At 40.5% G+C, this 23,105-nt stretch overlaps 6 protein-coding genes across 6 annotated transcripts; 3 read left to right on the top strand and 3 right to left on the bottom strand.

The window, feature by feature from the left end:
• Nucleotides 1-277: 277 nt before the first annotated feature.
• Nucleotides 278-1,823, top strand: BCR41DRAFT_377151 (UDP-glucose 4-epimerase; the record flags this gene model as incomplete). Its single annotated transcript, XM_022027088.1, has 2 exons — nucleotides 278-1,430; nucleotides 1,786-1,823. The coding sequence occupies 2 exons, from the start codon at nucleotides 278-280 to the stop codon at nucleotides 1,821-1,823; spliced, it is 1,191 nt and encodes a 396-aa protein (XP_021883228.1).
• A 277-nt stretch (nucleotides 1,824-2,100) lies between these two features.
• Nucleotides 2,101-4,097, bottom strand: BCR41DRAFT_320011 (oxalate/formate antiporter). The gene is made up of 2 exons (XM_022021376.1): nucleotides 3,557-4,097; nucleotides 2,101-3,462 (listed from the first exon to the last, which is right to left on the bottom strand). The coding sequence occupies exons 1-2, from the start codon at nucleotides 3,944-3,946 to the stop codon at nucleotides 2,221-2,223; spliced, it is 1,632 nt and encodes a 543-aa protein (XP_021883227.1). The 5' UTR covers nucleotides 3,947-4,097; the 3' UTR covers nucleotides 2,101-2,220.
• Nucleotides 4,098-9,408: 5,311 nt separating this feature from the next.
• On the bottom strand, nucleotides 9,409-11,428 carry BCR41DRAFT_384992 (DnaJ and TPR domain-containing protein). The gene is made up of 3 exons (XM_022027628.1): nucleotides 11,056-11,428; nucleotides 10,139-10,950; nucleotides 9,409-10,005 (listed from the first exon to the last, which is right to left on the bottom strand). The coding sequence occupies exons 1-3, from the start codon at nucleotides 11,213-11,215 to the stop codon at nucleotides 9,436-9,438; spliced, it is 1,542 nt and encodes a 513-aa protein (XP_021883226.1). The 5' UTR covers nucleotides 11,216-11,428; the 3' UTR covers nucleotides 9,409-9,435.
• Nucleotides 11,429-11,718: 290 nt separating this feature from the next.
• On the bottom strand, nucleotides 11,719-14,222 carry BCR41DRAFT_349458 (velvet factor-domain-containing protein). The gene is made up of 2 exons (XM_022023470.1): nucleotides 13,700-14,222; nucleotides 11,719-13,414 (listed from the first exon to the last, which is right to left on the bottom strand). Exons 1-2 carry the CDS (start codon nucleotides 13,768-13,770, stop codon nucleotides 11,740-11,742), a joined length of 1,746 nt encoding a protein of 581 aa, XP_021883225.1. The 5' UTR covers nucleotides 13,771-14,222; the 3' UTR covers nucleotides 11,719-11,739.
• Nucleotides 14,223-16,518: 2,296 nt separating this feature from the next.
• Nucleotides 16,519-19,726, top strand: BCR41DRAFT_349456 (SPX domain-domain-containing protein). The gene is made up of 5 exons (XM_022023469.1): nucleotides 16,519-16,643; nucleotides 16,817-18,134; nucleotides 18,227-18,571; nucleotides 18,665-19,384; nucleotides 19,490-19,726. Exons 1-5 carry the CDS (start codon nucleotides 16,582-16,584, stop codon nucleotides 19,691-19,693), a joined length of 2,649 nt encoding a protein of 882 aa, XP_021883224.1. The 5' UTR covers nucleotides 16,519-16,581; the 3' UTR covers nucleotides 19,694-19,726.
• Nucleotides 19,727-22,770: 3,044 nt separating this feature from the next.
• Nucleotides 22,771-23,065, top strand: BCR41DRAFT_394245 (hypothetical protein; the record flags this gene model as incomplete). The annotated part of the gene is made up of 1 exon (XM_022028629.1): nucleotides 22,771-23,065. A coding segment is annotated over one exon (295 nt), but the record flags the coding sequence as incomplete, so codon positions are not given.
• Between the last annotated feature and the right edge of the window lie 40 nt (nucleotides 23,066-23,105).

Below are 23,105 nucleotides of genomic sequence, written 5' to 3'. Positions count from 1 at the left end.
ACATCAGAGTGAATGTAAAGCCAAAGTTAGTCTCTTTAATAGTCTCGTGCTAACTTGTCGCCATTTGTTATTTATTTAACTCTTTGCTGTCATTCTTCATCGCCAATATCTCTTTTATTTTCGCTCATTCCCATTCAACAAATACTATATATACACCCTGAAAAGGAGTAACCAGAAATTGACCTCCTTGTACCTTTTTTTGATCAATCCTCATCTTCTTTCCTTTTGAATTACAAACCTACTTCAAATTGGCAATTAAGAGTAAACTATCTCCCCAATGACTATTCCACCTCATCTTCACAAGGATGTGCATCAGGAGAAGGAGGTGAAGAAGGAAAGCGTGACAAAAAAGGATGGATATAAAGACCAGAAAGAAACTATCTTGGTTACCGGAGGTGCCGGATACATCGGATCGCACACTGTCGTCCAACTTCTCAACCTTGGCAAACATCTTGTTATCGTCGATAGCCTCTGCAACTCATCCGAGGAATCACTTCGGCGTGTCCAATCCCTTGCCAAAGCCAACAATTATAAGGGCTCATTCAACTTCCACAAGGTCGACATTCTTGATATTGATGCGCTTGAGAAAGTCTTTGATCGTTACACATTTTCAGCCTGTATTCATCTCGCAGGTCTGAAAGCTGTAGGAGAATCCTCAGAAGCCCCTTTGAGTTATTACCACACCAACATTACTGGAACCCTCAACTTGATTCAACTCTTACAGAAGCATCAATGCAGAAATTTCATCTTTTCATCCTCAGCCACTGTCTACGGTTTGCCAACATCAAGCCGACCCATTCAAGAGGATGCACCCTTGGGAGCTATGAACCCCTATGGACGTACGAAACAATATATTGAAGAGATCCTACGTGATACAGCTGCAAGCGAGCCTGGTCAATGGAATATTATCCTGCTCCGGTACTTCAATCCCGTTGGTGCTCATGAATCAGGTGTGATTGGCGAAGATCCTAACGGGACTCCCAACAATTTGATGCCTTACGTCGCACAGGTTGCTATTGGACGGCGACCCGTGATCAATGTCTTTGGAGATAACTATGACACAAAGGATGGAACAGGTGTTCGAGATTACATTCACATTCAGGATTTGGCTAGAGGTCATGTGGCCGCACTCGAAAAGATCGAAGCTATTGAACAATCCAATAAGAACCTTGGTTGTGTCCCTTATAATCTTGGCACAGGAGTCGGATATTCTGTGATGGAGATGATCAACAGCATGTCAGAAGTTGTTGGACATCAGTTGCCTTACAAGATCGTCGAACGGAGGCCTGGCGATGTTGGGACAGTAATTGCAGATCCATCCCTAGCAGCTAAGGAGTTGAACTGGAAAGCTGAAAAAACGCTCGAGGATATGTGTCGGGATCTATGGAGGTGGCAGACAATGAATCCTACAGGCTACTCTGAATCATCAAGTTCATTATCATCACCAACAAAAGAAGCAGGAAACATACTCCCAGCAGCAGCCCCATTGGTATTATCATCAACACCATCAACACCACCGTCATCGCCACCATCACGACATCCCAACATATCTTTCCCAACTTTGGCTGTTACCTCCAAAAAGACATCCGTAGAAATGGATACGGATATGAGCATGAATACGGACATAGATATGGATGGGCGCTCAATACGATCCACACCGCTGACTTCTTTCTCACTTACTAACTATCCGGCACCGGCGCCCACTGCCAAGAAGTCACATCAGAAGGCATTCTGAGGTTTATTCATGTGGTCAACACGGACCAATATGTAGTTAAAAAATAACAGGCCCTGGAGCATGGACATGGGCTTCATTGAAACAATAATAGTGATCCTTCTTCCTAATATAAATCGCGCGTTCTACAGCCGTTTGCCACCAATTTATAAAATTGTCTGCTTGTGTCAGAGTTTAATCGGATGAAATCAGAGTCTATCACCCATATCCTTACCCTTATTATTCAATGAAGAGTTTAATCTAGCAAATTTGCTCAACTCATGGCAAATTTTCATCTCTGTATTGAAAAGGCTCGTGTCAGCATTAATGTGAATATAAGCGACATGGCGGTGATGCAATTGACAGACAATCACATATTACATTCATATCGGGTTGTTTTTGTTTATTTATACTAGAGTGCTAGAGTAAAGTATGATATACAGTTTTTTTTATGGAAGATAGTATATTATAGTGGTAATAGGGAAGTAAAGGAGAAGGCTTGTCATTATTTACACTTTGACTCCATCGGTCACCTCAGCCTTGTCTCCAAAAGCTTTTTCATTTGCAGTAGCAGTGCTTGATGATTCCGAATGATGGCCAGATTGAGCATCAACATAGGCATCCCACTCCTGGTCCTCCTGTTGTTTGCTGACAGTCTGGACGCCAAAGGAACCGAAGCGGATGAGGCGGCCAAAGATACGAACACGAGTGAACTCGCCTTCGACTCGAGGTAGGAGACGGTCGCGGAGCGAAGTGCGGACAAAGAGAACGACGAGGAATCCAAGAGAGCAGATTGCAAGGAGCCAGTACAGGTTCAAACCGTAGATCCAAGCATCACTGACCTTGTATCCATTGCTCCTCATGTTGTTGAAGATAGCTGTGAACAAGAGACCTCCACCGACACCAGCAATCGACCAAGCTGTGAGGATGATACCATGGAGAGCTCCAATGTTTGTGGGTCCGAACATATCGCAGAGGAAAGCGGGAATGCATCCGAAACCACCACCGTAGCAGGCAGTCAAGGTCCAGATGAGAGCCAAGAATGCAGGGTAATTGCGAGCCTCCATTACGGTGGGCAAGCTCGCCAAGCAAATGACCTGCCAGAGCAACATGACAATATATGCATTCTTACGACCGAGACGATCTGAGGCAGTCGAAAAGAACAAACGTCCAGCCAAGTTGAATCCACCATTAATGGAGACGACGGTTGCGCCATCAGTGGAGGACTTAGTAAAGACATCAGCGGCAATATTCGAAAGACGAGACAAGAAGACCAAGCCAGCAATGGAATTGCCAAAGAACATGAGATAAATGAGTCTGTATTCGCTCGAGAAAATTGACTGAATGAGTGTAAGAGTTGAGGCTGGGTTACGGATGTTGTTGGCGCTAGAGCCAGCGTTGTGGGCCTCGATATCACCGTTCTCGTTGACCTTGTTGCGATAAACATCCAGGCCGTTGACAACAAAGCCTGGTGGAGGCACACGGAAGACGAGACAGCAGAGGAACATGACTGCAAAGTAGCAGCAGCCCAAGGTCAAAAATGTCTTTGTCAATCCAATGCTCGTAATCAAAGGCTCGGGCACCTTGGCCAACGCAATTGAACCTGCTCCAAATCCGCAGACTGCGAAACCGGCAGCGAGACCGCGACGATCTGGGAACCATTTCTGAAGTGCAGACACTGGAGAGATATAGCACAAGCCCAAACCGGCACCGCCCACAACACCATATCCAAAGTAAACCAAACCAATTTGCTACAATAAGAGAAGAAAAGAAAAAGAATAAGCATAATATAAAAAAGTTGTGAAGCATGATGACTTTCAAGTATGTTTGTAATATATTATTTACCTTGACGTGAATACCAATGGTGGCAATCATGTTTCCAAGAAAGAAGAGAAAAGTACCAACCAAGGAAGCCTTGCGGGGACCCACACGTTCCAACCAAGGACCATTGAATGCAGCGGAAAAACCGAAGAATCCGACAGCTAAGTAGAAAGTGACGGGAGCATTGACCTCGAGTGGTTCGTTTTTCGCATCAGCACCATAGATGTGTCGATCAATGGGCTTATTGAAGACAGACCAAGCATAGAGTGATCCACAAACAGCTTGGAAGATAAATGCGGCTGGGAACATCAGCCAACGGTTATAGGGAAAACAGCAGATAGTCTTTTCACTCTCCGCCTGTTTTTCTGAACGGCGAAGAGTGGTGTCCGAATAATGCCATCTGATAAAATTCATTGTTTATACAAGGTGTTGCTTCAAAGGGTTCCCGGTTCTGATTATTTTTTTCGTTAGTTGCTATAGTTCAATGACCGACTGTTTACGTGTGTTGGGGGTATTAAGAAAACGGAGGAGGAGAGAGAAGGAAGAAAAAAAAAAAAAAAAGGTGGAGAGGGGAGTTTGTTGGCCAAAGAAAGAGAGAGGAGAGAAAAGAAAAAGAGAGACGAAAAGAACAGGCAGATGAGGGCAAAGGTCAAAAAAAGAAAAAAATGTGGGAAGAGGAACGTATTTTATACAGTGGAGAAAGAAGACACAAAGACAGAGATTATTTCAGAGGAAATTGGGCTGCTCCGTTAGTGAACAGGAAAGAAGCACGGCCCAAAGAATAACTCACAAGAGACACAAAAATGCTTTGTACAGATATATCTATAATATATATATATTTATAATAATGTGCTGATAATAAATACAATTTTATTCAATTGGTAGATAGGCACAACAAACACAAACAAGCAGCGTTATATTTATTATAAACACAAAAGTCTAATCTAACCAATACAAATTTGAGTGATTCTCACCGCTTATTTAAATTGTACATATTTTAAAAAGGACCTGGGTGTGTGCATTATGCACTCTCCACCTATCGAAGATAACTGCAACTGTAAATTGGATTAGTTGAAATCAGCCTCTTCCCTTTTTGTTACTGGAAAAATAAGCACAAATACACTACACAACAAAAGAAACTTGGTCTGCTCTGACACTGCTCCCTCTCCCTTGCAACCACCACGACTACCATTGCTGAACAAAGCGTCTAAAGGAAAGAAAAAGAAAAACTAAAGTTATCGCCATCACCACCACTATTACACTTTCACTGCCATCGTCAGCGCAGCATCACAGAACGCACACAGAGAGAGGTTGTTGCAAAGATTAAGAGATAGCCAGAAAGAGAAAGAGAATGTTCGAGATCCTGGTGCAAGATGTCCGGAAATACTTTTGCTTTTTTACTGTCTAACGAACATATTTGGTTGTCACGATTATGCTCGCACCCCCCAAGCAAAGGAAGGAGAGAGCCTCTTCCAAACCCACCAGGGGCAAAAAATCAGAGTGGGTCCATGCTCATGCACCTTCAGCCAATCTTTGATCTCTATCAATCTACTAATTCTCAGTGGATACATGACTTTTGTCCTAAAAAGAGGCCTTTGACAAAAGAAGAGCGGAGAGCTAACTTGGCAGTGTACAAATTGGACAATAAGAGTTCTGTTGGTGATACCTGCTCAACAACAATCAAATGTGGTGACAATTGTGCAAGTCCCCAGCAAACAAAAAAAAACTTTACACGGACACAAACTACAGGCTAGTCATTTGTCATGATCTGGCTCAACTTTTTTTTTTTTTTTGGGACCTCCCTTCCCCTGCTCACTTTGTGTGCATTTTTTTTTTTATATTCCTCTGCTCCCATGCAAATGCAAGAATACGACAGCCTCAGTAATCGACAGATTAAAAATCCCCTCCAAAGTCCAAGAATTGATCTAGTGCGGGCTTAGCTAGTTTCTCAAATCGTTGAGCATGTCAAAAAAAAAAAAAGTAAGAGGATGAGGAGATTTGATGGGCATCTCGCGGATGGTCCGTATCACTACTATTTTAACAGACAGATACCCCCTGTGAAAGGGAGATTTGATCTTTTTTTACTTTTTTATTTTTTCTTGTCCACAGGCCGCGGATATTTTTGTTGTTGTTGTTGTTGTTGTTGTTGTTGATGTTGTTATTCCTGCTATTCTTGTTGTTGTTTGGGTAGTTAAAAATATATTACCGTTACTTCCTACGTCCACGAATAAAAGGATGTGTGACAGAAGGATAAACACACATGAAGATCCTACCCCTATCCTTGTCCAGCTTATGTGCATTAAGCACTTTTGAACATCTTGCTCAAAGCGAGAATATTTAGCGCACTGTACACTTGTTTCATCAGCCCTGTCGTACTCAATGTAGCTGCAGCAACAGCTGCAAGCCAGGGGAATGAATCAAGCTGCAGGTCATTAAGTGACCAAGCAAGCATAAAAGACCAGCTGGACTTAGAGCCAACTGGAACGATTATGAAAGCGGTAAAAAAAAAGATTATCCCGTCAATATGCATTAGAAAATGTCCTTTCTGTCCCATTAGGATGAAAAGGAGGCAGGACTTACTCTCAATGAAAGCGGTGTGTCTACTCAAGTATAAAATGCCGGTCGATATGCATACAATGCATAGTTACGTGTCTTGCATGCGTAGAAGGGAAAAGGAAAGAGGAGATGCCAGGAGGGCCCAGTAAAGATGACAAAGTGCAAGAGACAAGTGAGCGAGTGTGTGAGTGAGAGCAAGACAATTCACAGTACACCAAAATTTTGTTTATGTGGACGATTTACTAAGGAAAACGTCCATATATTTTTAAGGTTCCAATGAATTGGGAAGTATTCTTAACTTTACAAAATATATAGGCACATGTGACATTGCATTTAAGGGTTCCCATAAATGCACATTCCCGGACGAAAGGTTGGACAAAAGGTTGGACAAAAGGCCGGATCCAAGTGCATTTATGGGAACCCATAAATGCAATGTCACATGTGCCTATATATTTTGTAAAGTTAAGAATACTTCCCAATTCATTGGAACCTTAAAAATATATGGACGTTTTCCTTAGTAAATCGTCCACATAAACAAAATTTTGGTGTACAACATCACAAATAAAAACAAGCTCTCAGATTATAAGGCTGATATCAGAAAATAAGGTAATTTTGTCAGCTCAAAGTGGTGTCAGGAAATTAAGTTATGCAGCCACTCGGCCACACTCGGAATATTTTTCTCAAATCTCAAACATGGGGAATGAAAAAAGGCGAAGTCGTACCTCATGACATACATGTAGTATATATATTTATATCGTTTCTAAATTTGAACGAGATCGGATATTGGAACCAGACAGGGAGATCGTGTGGGAACTGATAATAGTTAAGACATTCATGTAGCACCATGTGGACTATGACGTTTTGGATTCTAGAAATCTAGGGACAGCTCAAACAATGGGTTACGGAGTGTTCCTTAATCTCAAACTGTATGTTCCTGATAATGGATTAATAGATTTAGAACCTGTTATTGGAATCCAGAAACAGCATAAACAATTGGTACGGAATACTCGTATGACCTCAAATGGGATCTCATAATCGATCGTGAGGATCTGGAGGTTACACAACTCAAGGTCCGACTTAAAAGGGTACTGTATTTGTTGATGTCTCAAACTGTTCCTTTTAATAAATAGGAAGGTCTTGGAGATTACAAGGATCTAGGTTATTTTCAAATAACGGGCTCGGAGTATATACTTGTGTGTTGTCTCAAGCAGGGCTTTGGAAGCAAATAAAAAAATAAAAATAAAAAAAAGACCCAAGTCTCTACTAATTACGCGCTTTTTAGACAAGTTGACAAGTCTCTACATGTAAGTGAAGCATTCTTTTTTTTTTTTCGTCCATTACTATTCCCTCCGTTTCATTCAAGCTTATCGACAGTAATGTTGTGGGTTATGAAAGTTTTATCAGGGAGCTCAGATTTAGGGTTTAAGAAGTCCATGGTAATGTTAATAATCTAGCTGCGGATAAATATCATGTAAACATCGTAAACATTCCAACAATCCAACAATCCAACAACATCCCACTGTAGCCTAAAGGTGTCGGCCTGTCTCTGAGTGGTTAATCTTTGCCGCAACTCAAAAAAAAAGACCAAAAGTCTATGTAAACACAAACTAGTAAAAAGAGGGCGCTTTCTCATCCCCTCACACATTTGTTATACGGTGTATATATATAACAAAACACATGTATTCATGCACCATGTGGAGAAGGGAACCAAATAAGCTTTACCGAGAAGTACAGTACATGTACATGTACATGACATGTAGCTATCGGAGGAGAGTGTCAAAAGCGATTGACACAGGGCGTTCTCGTCCTGAAGAAGAAAAGAAAAGGCCGTTCCTGCAGCTCGTTGTTGATATTGTTATCATTGTTAATGTCATGTTCGCTATTTAGCTATCTTACTCCCATTGTCCAAGGAGAAAAACAACTAAACTTTCCAACCGCACATCGAAACGTAAGAGGTTGATATATGCCTGACTTGCATAAAAATACATGTAAGAGCTAACAATTTGCACCCAAGTCTTCGTTTTTTGTGTTCACCTGTCTTCAAGCTAATCAGTGGAAATAATAGATATATACGATCAAGCTCAATTTATCTCTCCTCCATGTTTGACAGTAGTTTGAAATTGATTCTTTTTTTTTTTTTTTTTTTTTTTTTTTTCGCACTATTAAAAAATATAGACCTGTTTTATGTTCATGTTCATGTTCATATTCATGTTGATGTTTTTTTAATTATTCATCGTGTATTGTATAAATTTACAACACGATTACACTTTTGTTTTTTTTCCCCTCTTCTGTTGTGTACCGATTGTACTACCTGAACCCCCAACTTTGTGATTCTGTTGTGGATCGTATTTCGCCTTTTTGGCCCGAAACTTTACAGCAACGAGTTAACGCAAACTATGTTGGTTCTTTTAAAATGATTTTGAAGAAAACTTGTTCCTTGAATCCTACTACACTTTTTTTTTTTTTTTCTCTTCAATCCAAATGATCATGATCCATTTGTGTTGTTATCATTTTTTTTTTTTTTTTTTTTTTTTTTTTGATATCTACATATTCATAAAAAGTGTTAGCGGGATCCGAGCAACAATTTTTTTATTTTTTCCTTGGTAACCACAAGCTCCTTTTTAAAAACGTGCCTGTTGCTCATTATTTGATAATGATTTACAAATTGCGACACAGCAGATGTGAAATTAAACCAATTGAAGCAAAAAAACAATCGCACCTCTTCCTCCTTTACCCCTTCCTTTCTCAACGCCATGTCCTTACCATTTGCTCCTTCCTCATGACAATGCCTATAGACCTATAGATAGAGAGAGTAAGAATGAAAAAAAAAAAAAAAAAAAAAAACCTCCAATTGATCAAAAGCCCCTTCACTCTGCTTTCTCCTATCCCTGAATGTTCCAAGCCTGCTCTTTGGAGTTAAACTTAACTGAGATGGCGGTGCCGTTTTCAAAGCAAATAAAAAGTGTTTGTACACTTTTGTTGTAACAAATAGGATATTGCCAAGGGTCCAGGCAAAAAAAAAAAAATTAAAATTTTGTATTCAATTTTCTCCCTACCAAATTACTCAGATTAAGAACTATGTATGAAATTGAGGCATGCATGTGTATGCGTGCAAATTTGATCCAAGGCAAATTGGACACAATCTCGTCGACACCGAGAGCCTACCAATCCCATTCGTCCATGTAGCAAGAACACAAGGTTCAAGAACATTCTCCATGTGATTCTCTGAAACCAGCCAGATATCCTTCCAGCCAAGAGTAAAAAGTAAAAAGTAAAAAGTAAGAGTGGAAAACAAAGAGTAGAAAGGTTGATCATACGATCTATATTTTATTATACTATGTCACATTTTAAAATTGAAAGTTGAACTGGAATCCTCCACTTCCACCTTGACCGAATGGGCTTCCACCTTGTTGGAAGAAGAATGGGTTACCACCAAAACCTTGTGCGAACGGGTTCTGTTGCCCCTGTGGATCATTAGGATCGTCACCATTATCAAACCGTGCTCTCAATTCTGGATCGCTCAAAACTTCATAAGCCTCATTCAAGCCTGCCATCTTCTTCTCTACTTGCTCTGGAGATAAATTACCACTATATCTATCAGGATGCCACTGCAAGGCCTGCTTGCGGAAAGCTTTCTTGATCTCTTTTTGAGTTGCACTCCGGGGAACACCCAAAATCTTGTAATAATCTTTATGTTGAGATTGCCTCAAGAGTCGTTGAGCCTTGGACAGTTTATCATGAATATTCTGATTATTCCCTCCAGCAAGCTCTTGCGCCTTTGTGAAATCCCGGATAGCTTCCTCGAAACTGTCATTTAACATATATGCCATTCCACGTCCGACCAGCCCGTCTACATTAGATTCATCTAGTAATACTGCTGATGAGCACCATTTGAGTGCATCTACCGCTTCTTTACGCTACAAAAGATAATGGAAAATATACATTATATTTTAGTACAAAAAGAATCTGCTTTAGCTTTCGCTATTCACATCATTAAGATATAGCACATATGTTAAAAAAAAAAAAAAAAAAAAAAAGATATGCATTTACCTCAGAGTATGCTTTACAAGCAGCAGCGTGGATCTTGAGTAAAAGTCTCTTGGGCATCTTACCCACAGCATTATTCGCCTGCTCCATTTCTTTTGTCTCTGTTTCGACGGATTTAGCCAATGATTTTTCATTTCCAACAGCCTTATTGATCACCTCAGTCCAGCGTCCCTTTTGTAGGTCAGAATTAAGCTTAACCATATCCTTCTCGGTCGTCTTGAGCTTTCGGAACAAGGCCTTACACAATTTGTTTTCAGGGTCGAACGAAATACATTGCTTGATCTGTGTCAGAGCCTGCTCAGGCATATAGAGAGAGTAATAACTCATAGTCGAAAGACGATGCATCAATTGTGGATCCAATGCTGCGTTATGAGTTGCTCTGTTAAAGTCATTGACGGCCTCCTCAACTTTCCCACGAGCCAAATGACATTCTGCTCTCTGCATCCTGAAGGGAATATAGACAGGTGCCACCAAAATAGCTGACCCCAAGATATGAACACATTCATTCATTTGTCCTTTCTTGAAAAAACCCTCTGCCTTCGTCAACGCTTTGGAAGCTTCATCGATGTTATGTAAAAGCTCGGGAATCTCTGTGTCGCTAGGATTGCTCTTCAGATACTGCTCTAGATCTTCCCTGGCTTTGGTAAACTCTCCAGATTTGGTGTAAAGCTTGCCACGCTGCAACAATGCTTGGCTGAAGTCAGGCTTTAACTTCAGGATAGTTGTAAAGTCAGCAAGCGCTTGATTATTACGTCCGAGAGTGAGATAGGTAGCTGCTCGCTTGAAATATGAAAGATAGTTCGAAGGATCGCCATCTATTGATAGATAGTTGAAGCAAAAAAAAAATTCATCAGTTTCTGATAGAAAACTCTTTAGAAGAAATAATAATAATAATAATAATAACAAGCGAGTCCCCTTACCAATAGCAGCATCATAGCTCTGAAGAGCCAAATTATATTCGCCTTTGCCCAGGTAGATGGACGCCTGGTCAAGGAACTGCTTTGTAGTTTGCGGTCCCTCTGCACAGACTTGATGTACTGAGAGAATAATGGGTAACAGAGACAAGAGATGAAGCCTCATTGTCGAAATGATTTGTGTGTTGTGAAGTGGAGTGGAGTGTAGAGTCCTTAATTGGAGTGAATGACTGAATAATTATAGTCTACTTGCTGGTAGGTGCTGCTGTTGTTGTTGTTGTTGTTATTGATGTCGTTGAAATGAATATGTAGTGAAGAAAGGGCTTCAGTAACTTTACATGGGAGAAGTTAAATAATTGTTTGTGATTTGTGTTTGAATTAGACAGGAAGGATATAACGAAATGCATCCTAAAATATCCTTTTTAACCTAACAGAGGCAAAAAAGGTGTTGCCGTGGGTGTGGCAAAATTTCATTGGCCCTTTGATGGCACGTACAGGGCGTTTGTACGGAGTCAAAGTCTTATTCTTCATAACAGAACACAGCCTGATCTATGGATCTTTGGGAGCCCGTAATCATTTGCAAAAAAAAAAAAATATCGATAATGTTTGGCGTATAGTTGCTTGACACATCTGAGTTGAATATAAAATTACAAAATGTAAAAGTATTTTGTTTTTTATTTTGTCAAGAAACTATGAGTGTATGTGATAGTGCTGATCACCACCATTTGATCTAATAGGAGCCAATGTTGGAGAGTGTGTTGAGAGCGTATGAATAGGAGGCAGCTGGATCTTCTCGCCTGGGTATGCATGTAGATGTGGCCTGGGCAACGAAGGGAGGATCGACGGCAAAGCTGAGGTAGGAGACATCGGTGGCGATTGGCCACGAGCCATTTGAGGTTCAGGTGGAGAAAACGGATGAGGTGGAGAGAAATTGCCATCACTATGCTGTGAAGACATAGATGGCGTGCGACAGTGATACGCGTGGCCACAATTGTAATTGCTGTAGCCGTGACTGTGGTTATCATTGTGGATATGGCCGTTAGATGCTGTGCGCTGGTCGTTCAACGGCTCGGCTGAGAGCTCTTGACGACCAGCATGCACAGATAGAGGAAGAGGACGATTGTTATTATTTACAGATGAGGAAGAGGAATAAGACAAATGAGCAGCGCCCATTGGATGCGACGGAGCGTGGACGTTGGAAGGTGATTCTTCAGAGTAACGGCCGCGTTCGTGGGAGAGGTGGTGATAGTCTTGCGAGGTCGATGATGGCATCTGTCGGAGATGATGCTGTTGCTCTGCATATATATGTAAATGATGCTCCTGTGGCTGTGGATAGCCTGAAGGACAGCTTGACTGAGAATGATGTGGATAAGGATAAGGATATGGACATGGATATGAACCAGCATGACTGTATTCATGAAGATAGTATGACTGTGTGTCATGATATGAGGGCCTGTCAGTTTTACTATAGTACCCATAATATCGTGATCCATCCTCTGGTGCTTTCGACACATATGGATCTTGACGCGGTCTTGAAATACTCGAGTCTTGAATCTGAAATGACTGTGGCGAAGGCGGTGAGAATCGATCCAGAGGTTCGGAAGTGTAGGGGATATCCGAGTGCTTGGGACGTGCAGTAATGGTCATGTGACGCATCTGAGGATAGCCATGTGAAGAGTACGCGGAGTCGTCGTAAGTATGTGTTGATGATCGGGATCTCTTCGCAGGCTGGTGTACATCTGCGTCTACATCACTGTGCTCAGCCTCATGACACGATGATGGTGGGCTGTGCATGACTAAACCATCCATGCCATCATGATTCTGAGAAGACTTCTTGGGCTTGACATGATGATCCTTACGGATACGGATACGCACACCCTGATCCGAGAAGCATCTAGACAAGAATGTGGGCTCGGACATGCCTGGGAACTTTTTACTTGGATAAACAGTAAAAGGATTGGAGGCTGTAGTCATCAAATGAACAACTTCTCCTTCAATCAACTCAAAAAGTGTAAATCGCAAGCGGAATCGGCCCTCTACCCGAACAGACATGTCACCAAAGACAAAAAAGCCACCATCAGAGTTATCAACATCCTTGAGACGGTTAAGTGACGAGACAACAGTGCCTGCTAAGACTCTATGAGCAGGTGCAACGATTTCGCCCGAGACATTGTCAGCATCGATAATATTGCAGCACATGAAGAGGTAGGGGCTCTGGAGGTAGTCTTTATTTTTGTCCGAAGAGGGATCTGCCAGTTTGATCTGCACAATAGGTGGAGGATCGATAGGACGTCGATCACGCTCCTTTGATCCACAGAGCTTAGCATACTGGGGCTGTTGACGAATGGTGAGTACATATTTGGATCTAAATAAGAGATATTGAACCCATTATGAAGGCAGTGATGGGGGCGTGATGATGTTAGCAAGCATAATCCTTACAACAGTAAAATGTTTTTGAATACAGCAAGGTGTAATTTGTGCTGTGTATATAAATATAAATATTTATTATCATTGGGTGCGCCGAGAAAAGATAGAACAGAACGCATCCACATTTAGCCGGCGGTATGTTTGACTGGGGAGGAGACTAGTGTATAAAAATATGCGCAAATGAAAAAAAAAAAAAAAAAAAAAAAAAAAAAAAAAAACATACGACGAGGCAATCTTGGACTTGTCGGTCTTCCCACTAACAAAGCAGTAGGGTGTGGATGATGATCTGACCATCTTTTTGTTTTGTTTTTGTTTTTGGTGTTATTGTTAGATGTCACTGTATAGACTGGTAAGTAGTATAAGTACAGGTCGAGTTGTGAGGGTAAGTTGATAGAAAGGAAACCAGAACAGTAAGTTGAGAGATGTTGGATAAGAAGAAAAAATCCAGGATTGAAAGTAATGGGAGTTAGATGCAAGAATGAAAGAGGGTGTTTAATAAAGTTCGTCCGTTAACCTGAGAAGAATGTTGTCGAGTCGTTGTAATCAGGGAGTGTTCGATGGAGTGGTGTGGAAGAGATTGAGTGAAAGAGAAGAGAGAAAGGGATGAGATTGAGAAAGAGATAAAGTAAGGGTAGGGATGAGTGAGCGGATAAATATAACCATACAATTCGACAAAGAGAGACAGATGAGGGCTGTTTTTGTGTTTGAGTAAGTGTCCAACTGACCCAATTGGACTAATCTGGACCAAGGTGGGTAGTTTTTACCGAGAATTGTAAAAAAAAGGGGAAGACAAGAGGGAGAGCAGAAGCGGAGTGAATGGGTAAATTTCGACAAGGACGGACAAAAATAAATGAGCTCACATATATAACATGTAATACACTTAAAACGAAAAACTATGTACATGTTTATCTATACAAATATAATAGTATATATACATATATTTGTATAAAAAGCATACATGAAATGTATATCTCTGTAAATTAAAATGTCCCTCATATTAACAAATCCACTATCCAATAGTTGAGATGTAGATATACCAATAAGACATACAAGCAAGCACATTAATGCCCTATAGAGCTCCATATTTTGTCTTTTTATATTTTTTAAAAAAAAAATTGATCCGCAAACGTTAGGTCTAGTATATAGCATACATCTCTCAATCTCTCAATGAGCTCATCATCTATGGTCTGGTTACTGGTTCATTAAAGAAAAAAAAAATAAACTATAAAGATCTTCTCAATACGGAAGTCGTATTACTTTTTTTTTTTTTTTTTTTTTTTACAGAGCCGAAGCTTTACTGAAGCAATAATTTATTATTGTGCTGGGGAATCCATTATATCACGTTTTAGTCATAAATGTAATATTCACAGACCCCCAGAACGGTCCTCGTCTGGTGTAAAATGGGTAGAAAGATTGTAATGTCGATGATACACTGATTAGGATAAAAACAAAAGAAAAAAAAAAAATGCCGCAATTAATTTTTTTCGCTTTTTTTTTTTTTTTTTTTTTTTTTTAAATTGCCTTCCTTATCCGTGATTTGAAGGCTCATTTCCATTGCCTAATTCGTCTGTCTCTATCATGTCCACGAGGACAAGTTTATCCAGCTCTGTCAAACTGATGTCCCATTCAAAAAACAGTTTTTTTTCTTTTTTCTGCTTTGTCTGGCCCTTGATCATTAACCGTAATCGTTTGAAAGTATCAAGAATAAAGTAAGGGATTACTTGCATAAGATGCATGTTATTATTGGAAGATTGAACTTCCGAAACATGCAAATGGCTTCATGACGTTAACAAAAGTTGAAGTAAGGTCTCAAACAAACCTATTCGGGCATTCATAAGGCAGAAGTTAGCCCCTTCCCAATTCCTATCCTCTAGGACTCTGTGAATGACGGATTTTCCTTGATCCCAGTGAGGACTTAACTCAAGCAAGAAGAAAAGTAAACAGTAACCCATTAAAGCCCTATCATGCACCTGGCGATTGATTATTAAAAATATTTAACCCATAAGAATAATTCATTCATTCAATTGGTAAAACTTCTAAAAAGTTTCATGTAGTCAAATTTGGAAAGTGTTGTCCACATGCTTAATTTTTAAATAGGAAAAAAAAATTAAGTGTTGGTAACTCATCGCGAGCTATCCACGGCGTGGTTTACTACAATCAACATAATCTGCCATAGATAATAGCTAACGATATTTCTCTCTATATAGTTTGATCATCAAGTGCATTACTGCAATAGTGCGCTAACAAACAAAAATAAATAACTAAATCCTTAGCACATTTGGAATAACCAAATCCTCTGAAGTTAATTATGTATGTCGATACCTTTGGTAAACTTGCACCATTAGAGACCCAGGATCAGCGAGCAATAAGTAATGTTAGGTTTTCTTATACTAGTGGAGCATGGTATCAACCTTTGTCTGAGAGCATGAATGGATAAAGTCAAAAGTAGCCAAGGATTTAGAATACGAAGTAGGTGGAATCGTTAGACTATATCTTGTTCAGCTTATGGGTTCTGCTATACGCCTGCGTTGATCGAAATCAGGATCTGGAATATTAGTAAGAAATGTTATTGCTTGACTTTGCTCACTAAGAATGTCATAATTCAGGCATTTGCTCGACTTTCAAATGAACGATAGTTCTAAATGTTTTTGATCTGGAGCTTATTGACAACCGTCGTAAATGTGATCTTGCCTCTATCCACATTAAGCAGTTGTGAGAAAGGGTGACTTTTTTTGTGATACCATTGTGTTCGCGTCGTAACTCCGTTTAGTGAAAGGCAAGGCTACAGGGAGCTACAGGGATTTAGTGAGAGTGACTGACTTGTTGCGCACATGGTGAAGCCGTTGGCCCTAGTGCAACGAACCTAAAAGTTCTTGGTGAAAGCAAAGCGTGTAACAAAAGAGCAATGATTATCACAGAAAAAGGAAAAATGGAGAACTAGTCATTATTCTTGCTTGTAGTGCGGGAGAGTCAGTGTGTTCGTGTGAAGAGATCGTTTTGGGGTGTTTAGTGTCTTGTGCTTCCTCCTTTTTTCTTTTTTTTTTTTTTTACTGTTCATTCATTACTCGGTAACATTCCTCGCGCCCATCATTCCATTCTGTGCCGATGAAGTTCTCTCATCAGCTTCAATTCAACGTAGTACCCGAATGGGCTGCTTATTATCTTGCGTAAGTCTTCAATCATTTAATTTTATGACGAAGCAATGAGCAGGAAGTCTCTAAAAGGCACTTCATGTATTTATAAAGGAGCAGAAGCATGCTTGCTCCTGTTCATTTCAAATCTCCATGTCATTAATTGCAAATGCATTTCGTGGCTTCACAATCTACTGATGACCGAATAGTTACTCGAACCTAAAGAAAATCATCTATCAGATCGAGAAAGATCTGGTTAATCAAGCCGATATCGAATATGGTTTTCGACAGCAGGAGCCTAATGAAACTACACGGCTACTCTCTTCAACTCCAGGACGTCCAGTTGCTGCAATTGCAACCACTAATAATGCAAAAGCCTATGTCAACAATATGTTCCTACCAGCGGTTGATAAAGAGCTTGATCGGATCGTAACGTTTTACTACAAAAAAGAGCGTGAATTATATACAGCTGTTGAAGCTCTTGCATCGGACGTGCAGTATGTAGAAAACGTTGAACACACGTTTGCAGCTAGAGACTTCGATGGCGGGTACGTCCCGCGCAGGAGGTCCTCAACGGCAGCAAGTAGTATCAAACGGCCAAGGTCTCGTCGTGACAGCAGATCCAGTCGTCGATCAAACAATCAGACTCGATCTGGCAGCTGGAGTTACGATGCGGCATTAGCATTGGCAAATGAGGCATCCATTCAGAATGCTGCAGCACAAGCCGCACATACCGAAGTTAATCGAGACTCGGACATCGATACAAACTCTGAACCCTCCGTGGCCACAAGACACATTATTGGATCGGCTTCTGACGCCACAGCAGTGAACCAGGAACAGCATCATCGAAGCCGCCACGATGATGACGACGACGACGATGATGATGATGACGACGACGATATGAAGGGTCTGTGGCTGGAACCAGAGATGGAGGAAGACCGAATGCGATTTCGACATAATTGTATCGAGATGTTTGTCAACCTTTCTGAATTACAGGCGTATGTCAAGCTGAATTGCACAGGATTTTCAAAGATTCTTAAGAAATTCGACAAAATTTCGGATAACAATACGAGGACCATTTACATGAATCAGGTTGTACTCCAGGCGTATCCATTCAAGCCAGAAACTACGGCCAAACTTCAGGAGCAGATCCATCGAGTTTGTGAAATCTATGCGAGAATTTTTGCGGATGGTGACGTAGAGGTTGCGAAACGATCGTTAAGGATGCATCTGAAGGAACACATGGTCTGGGAGCGCAATACAATCTGGAGAGATATGATCAGTCAAGAGCGAAAGAGCCAGGCAGTTGCTGTTCGCCCATCTTCTGAGCTTGAGCGAGGACCTGTTGTCCTTCATACACTGTTGGGTGATTTCAAACTGCCGTTGTTCCTGACTCGCAATGTGATTGTGATGATGCTGTGCTGCATTGTTTTCTTCGTGCTTTTGAATGTCAATATCTTTGATGAGCCAGAACAAAGAAACTGCTTTGCTATCCTCATCTTTGCTTCTCTCCTATGGGCTACCGAGGTATATAAGAGAAAAAAAAATTGTGGCAAAAATATGTCATAGTTATATGTTCACGTGTATCCATTTAGCATTCATGTTTTCTATCCCTATAGGCTATGCCGCTGTTCGTCACATCTCTTCTGATCCCATTACTGGTGGTTATGCTCCGTGTTATGAGGACTGATGATGCAGATCATACCCGTTTGAGCACACAGGCTACTGCAAAGAAGATTTTCTCGCTCATGTTTTCGCCAGTGGTCATGCTGCTTCTTGGGGGATTTGCTATTGCGGCAGCCATGAGTAAATTTCACATCGCCAAAGCCATGGCAACTGTTGTTTTGTCTAAGGCGGGCACTCGCCCTAGTGCAGTACTCCTTGCCAACATGTTCGTTGCTACGGTGCTAAGCATGTGGATCAGCAATGTTGCTGCTCCTGTATTATGTTTTTCTCTTATCCAGGTTTGTAACAGGCAAAGGAAGATAAATCTGTCGACATGAATTGCATTACATACCACGTAATTTGACTTTATTGTTTTCTGTAAACAACGATAGCCTATTCTACGTACTTTACCACCTGGTTCTTCTTTTGGAAAATGTCTTATTCTTGGGATCGCTCTCGCTTCTAATGTAGGCGGAATGGCATCACCTATTAGCTCGCCGCAGAACATTATTGCTATCGAGTACATGGATCCTGCACCGAGCTGGCTTGAGTGGTTTTTGATAGCGCTTCCTGTGTGTCTGGTTTGCGATCTTGCGGTTGCAGCGATCTTGCTATGGACATACGAGCCATCTTCCAACACACCCACCATCAGCACGATCCGTTCCACAAAGGACCCTATTACCAAGACACAAATCTTTGTCTGCGTTGTCACACTGCTGACAATCATCCTGTGGTGCTTTGAGCATCGTCTGGAATGGCTCTTTGGTGACATGGGCTTGATTGCGATTATTCCACTTCTAGCATTCTTTGGAACGGGCATCCTCACCAAAGAAGATTTCAACAATTTTTTGTGGACAGTCATTATTCTTGCTATGGGAGGCATTGCGCTTGGAAAGGCTGTCGAATCGTCAGGTCTATTGCATATGATTGCAGCCCAAGTCCAAGAATATGTTAGTGATATGACAACGTTCCAAGTGTGCTGCGTCTTTGCATCGTTGGTCCTCGTAGCAGCTACATTTATCTCGCATACAGTCGGTGCCTTGATCATTCTTCCCATTGTTGCGCAAGTTGGCGCTACTCTGCCTGATCCTCATCCGCGCTTACTCGTCATGGTATGTGTCTTGCTTGAACCTAAGGAGATGGTTCATTTCTTAAAAGATTTTTATTTTTATTTTTTGAAATTAATTTTGTTAATTTGAATACGATGAGGCCATTAGGCAGCTGCGCTGATGTGTTCAGGGGCAATGGGCCTTCCGGTATCAGGCTTCCCAAATATGAACGCCATTATGATGGAGGACGAGATGGGACAACGCTACCTTGGCACAATCGATTTTGTGAAGGTCGGCATTCCTTCTAGCGTTGTAGCGTGCGTAACAATTGTGACCGTTGGTTATGTTCTGATGTCTATTCTTGGCTGGTGATGGAAGAAGACGTCTATGGGTGCTATTGTGTTCATTCAACAAAAAAAAAAAGAAAAAACTGCATTGTAGACACAATATTCATGTGTAAAGCTACTGAAACCTGCCTCCAGCTTGTTATTAAATTACATTTATATTATGATTTGAATGCTCAGTTGTCCGTGCGCTTTTTGCGTGGGTGGCCAGTTTAGATGGGTATTTGAAAGTAATCTCGTAATTCGCGCTTTTCCAGGCTAGCCATTTATGCAAAATGAGCCGTTGGAGAAACAATGTTTTGATGATATAAAAGTATGACACATATCATGCATGACGCGCATTCCACGTCAAATAGAGCAAAAAAAGTTGAAATGGCGCGTCTTCTCTACGTGTTATCAACCCAAGGTTAAGGAAGTCTATAAATTTTTATTTTATTTTCCCTCTCAGTTAAACATCATGACTTATCATGTCAACATGATAAACATGATGCAGACATGCTATTCGCCTAATATCGAGTGTTTTTTTTTTTTTTTTTTTTTTTTTTTTGGTATTCTTGCATATCCCAAGGAAACATCAGAAAACAAAGCTTTTATTTCTCCTAGATAAATAACCTTTCAGGAAGGTGGATTTGTCCTGATGAATCAAGATAGTTCTTGTCATAGGACAAAAAAAAAAAAGGACGCGGATTTGTCTATAATAGGTATAAATGTTACATGAGCTTCTTTTGTTTTATTGTCACCATGTTGACATCCATGTGGGAAGAATACTTGTAACAACGAGAGGAAAATTAATCATCACCTGCAACGACATGCATGAGATCCGAGTGAAAAAAAAAAAAAAAAAAAAAAAAAAGCGCGTTTCTATTTCTTTTTTGGTTATTTTGTTTGCGGGGGTGATGAACAAAAGGGACCTTCAAAGTTGATGAAATCCCTTTTTTTTTTTTTTTTTTTTTTTTGTGTTTGGTGGCTCAGGACTTTTGAATTCATTTTTTTTATTTTTTTTCATAAACAATGAAAAAACTTTAAATGTGAAATCGGACAAGGGACCGTCTTTGCGACCTGCAGAATTCTGCACCTGCACCTTGCGTAAAAATAAAAAAGTGATTTTTCATTCGTTATTCGATCTCTTGCAAGTCTCAGGGTGAGTAACTGTGTTTGCATTAAATGTCAATGAGGGCTTTTTTATTTATTTATTTTCTATTTTCTAATGTGGTTCCTTGCTATTGTTGCACGCTCGTACTGTGAATCACCTGAAGTAAAAATAAAATAAAATAAAAAAGAGAAGTAGTAACTAAGAGTTCTCCTATGGCACGTTCTTATTACGAAAGATATAATAAGATAAATAATAATAATAATAATAATAAAAAGATAGAGACGCTCTTGAATTGATGCTGACTGAATGTGCCTATGATGTAGACAAGATTAGACGAATTAGTCCCAAAGTACAAAAAGCGAAAAAAAAAAAAAAAAAAAAAAAAAAAAAAAATCATGGCTGATGGTGCGGCGGAAGAAAATATTTGTAAAACATGGTTTTTGGTAGTGTTGATGGGATGTATTAAAAGATTACTGACACTCCGCATCGGATGCCTGATATATAAATGTCTGTGTACGTGGAGGGAAAGAAGCATTGCACATGAAATTAATAATTGCCTCAACAAAGCGTTTAGATATAGTTTTTTTTTTTTTTTTTTTTTTTTTTTTTAAAAAAAAAAACTGGACTCTGGAGCCATGTAGACCAACCAGAGGACAAGTCTTTTTTAAAATAAATAAAAAGAAAAAGCGAGCCCATGCCATGCCTTGGGTACAGTTCAGTTGCTGAGGGTTTTTTTTACAACTTTGTACGCAGGTCAAATGCTTCAGATCATTGCGATTCGATTCGTTGATTAGCTATAACTACAGCTGTTTTTTTACTTTCGGTGGTTTATTTTATTTGTACAAGGTGATACGTGGAGGTGAATCAGATATCAGATATCCCTATTGCCCTAATGTTCGATGCTCAGAAAGGAGGGAAGAGGCCTTTTTGTTGCTTTCTCCAAGATGTTTTTGATGGCCAAGGGATTGATTGCACCTATGATGGATCAGAATGGATGGAAGAATGTTTAAGATAGAAAATAGGAAATAAAGTCTGTTACTGCGGGGTTTAGAAGTCAACAAGGCATTCGTTTGATTCAACGAAATAAACAAAAAATTATCGCATAGTCGCATAGATATCCCTCCATCCACTCCAATACATTCATCCCCCTGCCAGCATGTGTCCATCCATCAGCATATAAAAGGCGTTTGCTCCCACTTTTTTTTGATTTTTATTTTTTACTCTTTTTTTTCTACTCACAGTCAATCCTGTAACACACCCCATCCTTACCTCAAATCACTTTCAAAGCAAAGCAAAAACAAAGCAAAAAAAAAAAACAATCCACTTCTCTTTTTTCCTCTTTTTTTTTTTTTTTTTTTTTTCCTTTTTAACAAAGCCATTCTCAAGAATCCTTCCAAGCAAAGAAAGGATCAACACAAGCATTCACTTTCAACTGTCACTTTTTCTAGTCAGTTCATCCCTTTGACTTCAAAAGCTGCTGAACAGAGCACAACCTTTTCTGTTGCCAGTGTCCTTTTTCGTTTTTTTTTAAAAACACCCCCCAAAAACCCTTTCTCCCTTAAAAGAGATCCCCCGGGCTTCCACCCATTCCCCACCCCGGCAGGCCGTTTTACTTCGGTTTGCTATTAACATCACGGCGCTACGCAACGGTAACATCAAGTCCATTCTCTTTCGGCGATCGCCTCCCTGGCTTCCCGAGAACCAAGGTCTTGTCTGAATTACTCTTCTGTCTTCAGGCACACCTTTCAAACGAAGCACACTTCCAAACTTTTTACATTATTTTGTCGCCTCTTATTGGGAAGCCTCACTTCCGTTTCTAGTCCCTCGTCCGTCGCTTTTTTTTTTTTGAAGTCCCTAATCCCTTCTACTCTCTCAAAGCCCTGTCCAGGCACTTATTGAGAAAGTAAAAAAAAAAATAGTTTCAAAACACTACTTTCAAAGAACATAGTCATTCGATTTCGACCTTTCTTTCTAAATACTTGTTATTACAGCCTCAAATTCTTTTCCAACCGATGATTGATATTTCCCTCCAGCAAGATGAGTACGAGGTGGTCCCCACACTGGTGCAGCCCACTTTGGTCGAGGTCTTGAAGTCTCGTGTCAAGGCCAACATGGCTCGTGAGGCACAACTGCCCTTGGTTCACACGCTACCCGTTGAGCAGATGCTCCAGGCCCGTTTGGCCTCTTTTGATCCTAATACGGAGGATGCCGAGGTCGATAATGCGTTCTACGTTGCCGACATGGGCGAAGTCTACCGTCAACATTTGAGATGGAAGGCTCTTCTTCCTCGTATCGAACCATTCTTTGGTAAGTTCTCAATTGATCAGATAGAATTTTCCGCCACGTA

The sequence above is a fragment of the Lobosporangium transversale genome, assembly GCF_002105155.1.
Source record: "Lobosporangium transversale strain NRRL 3116 chromosome Unknown BCR41scaffold_10, whole genome shotgun sequence".
Taxonomy (NCBI): Eukaryota; Fungi; Mortierellomycota; class Mortierellomycetes; order Mortierellales; family Mortierellaceae; genus Lobosporangium; species Lobosporangium transversale.
Note: the sequence above shows the minus strand (reverse complement) of the source record. Positions and strands in the feature narration are given on the sequence as shown.

Bases quoted from the DNA above. Each gene is read 5' to 3' on its own strand.
- BCR41DRAFT_349458 (XM_022023470.1), bottom strand. From the start codon at position 13,770: ATGGTCAGATCATCATCCACACCCTACTGCTTTGTTAGTGGGAAGACC. The intron at 13,415-13,699 runs GTATGTTTTTTT...TCTCTTATTTAG, and splicing joins AAGTCCAAGATTGCCTCGTC to ATCCAAATATGTACTCACCA.
- BCR41DRAFT_349456 (XM_022023469.1), top strand. From the start codon at position 16,582: ATGAAGTTCTCTCATCAGCTTCAATTCAACGTAGTACCCGAATGGGCT. The intron at 18,135-18,226 runs GTATATAAGAGA...CTATCCCTATAG, and splicing joins CTCTCCTATGGGCTACCGAG to GCTATGCCGCTGTTCGTCAC. The intron at 19,385-19,489 runs GTATGTGTCTTG...TGAGGCCATTAG, and splicing joins ATCCGCGCTTACTCGTCATG to GCAGCTGCGCTGATGTGTTC.
- BCR41DRAFT_384992 (XM_022027628.1), bottom strand. From the start codon at position 11,215: ATGAGGCTTCATCTCTTGTCTCTGTTACCCATTATTCTCTCAGTACAT. The intron at 10,951-11,055 runs GTAAGGGGACTC...ATCTATCAATAG, and splicing joins GAGCTATGATGCTGCTATTG to ATGGCGATCCTTCGAACTAT. The intron at 10,006-10,138 runs GTAAATGCATAT...TATCTTTTGTAG, and splicing joins CTTGTAAAGCATACTCTGAG to CGTAAAGAAGCGGTAGATGC.
- BCR41DRAFT_320011 (XM_022021376.1), bottom strand. From the start codon at position 3,946: ATGAATTTTATCAGATGGCATTATTCGGACACCACTCTTCGCCGTTCA. The intron at 3,463-3,556 runs GTAAATAATATA...CTCTTATTGTAG, and splicing joins CCATTGGTATTCACGTCAAG to CAAATTGGTTTGGTTTACTT.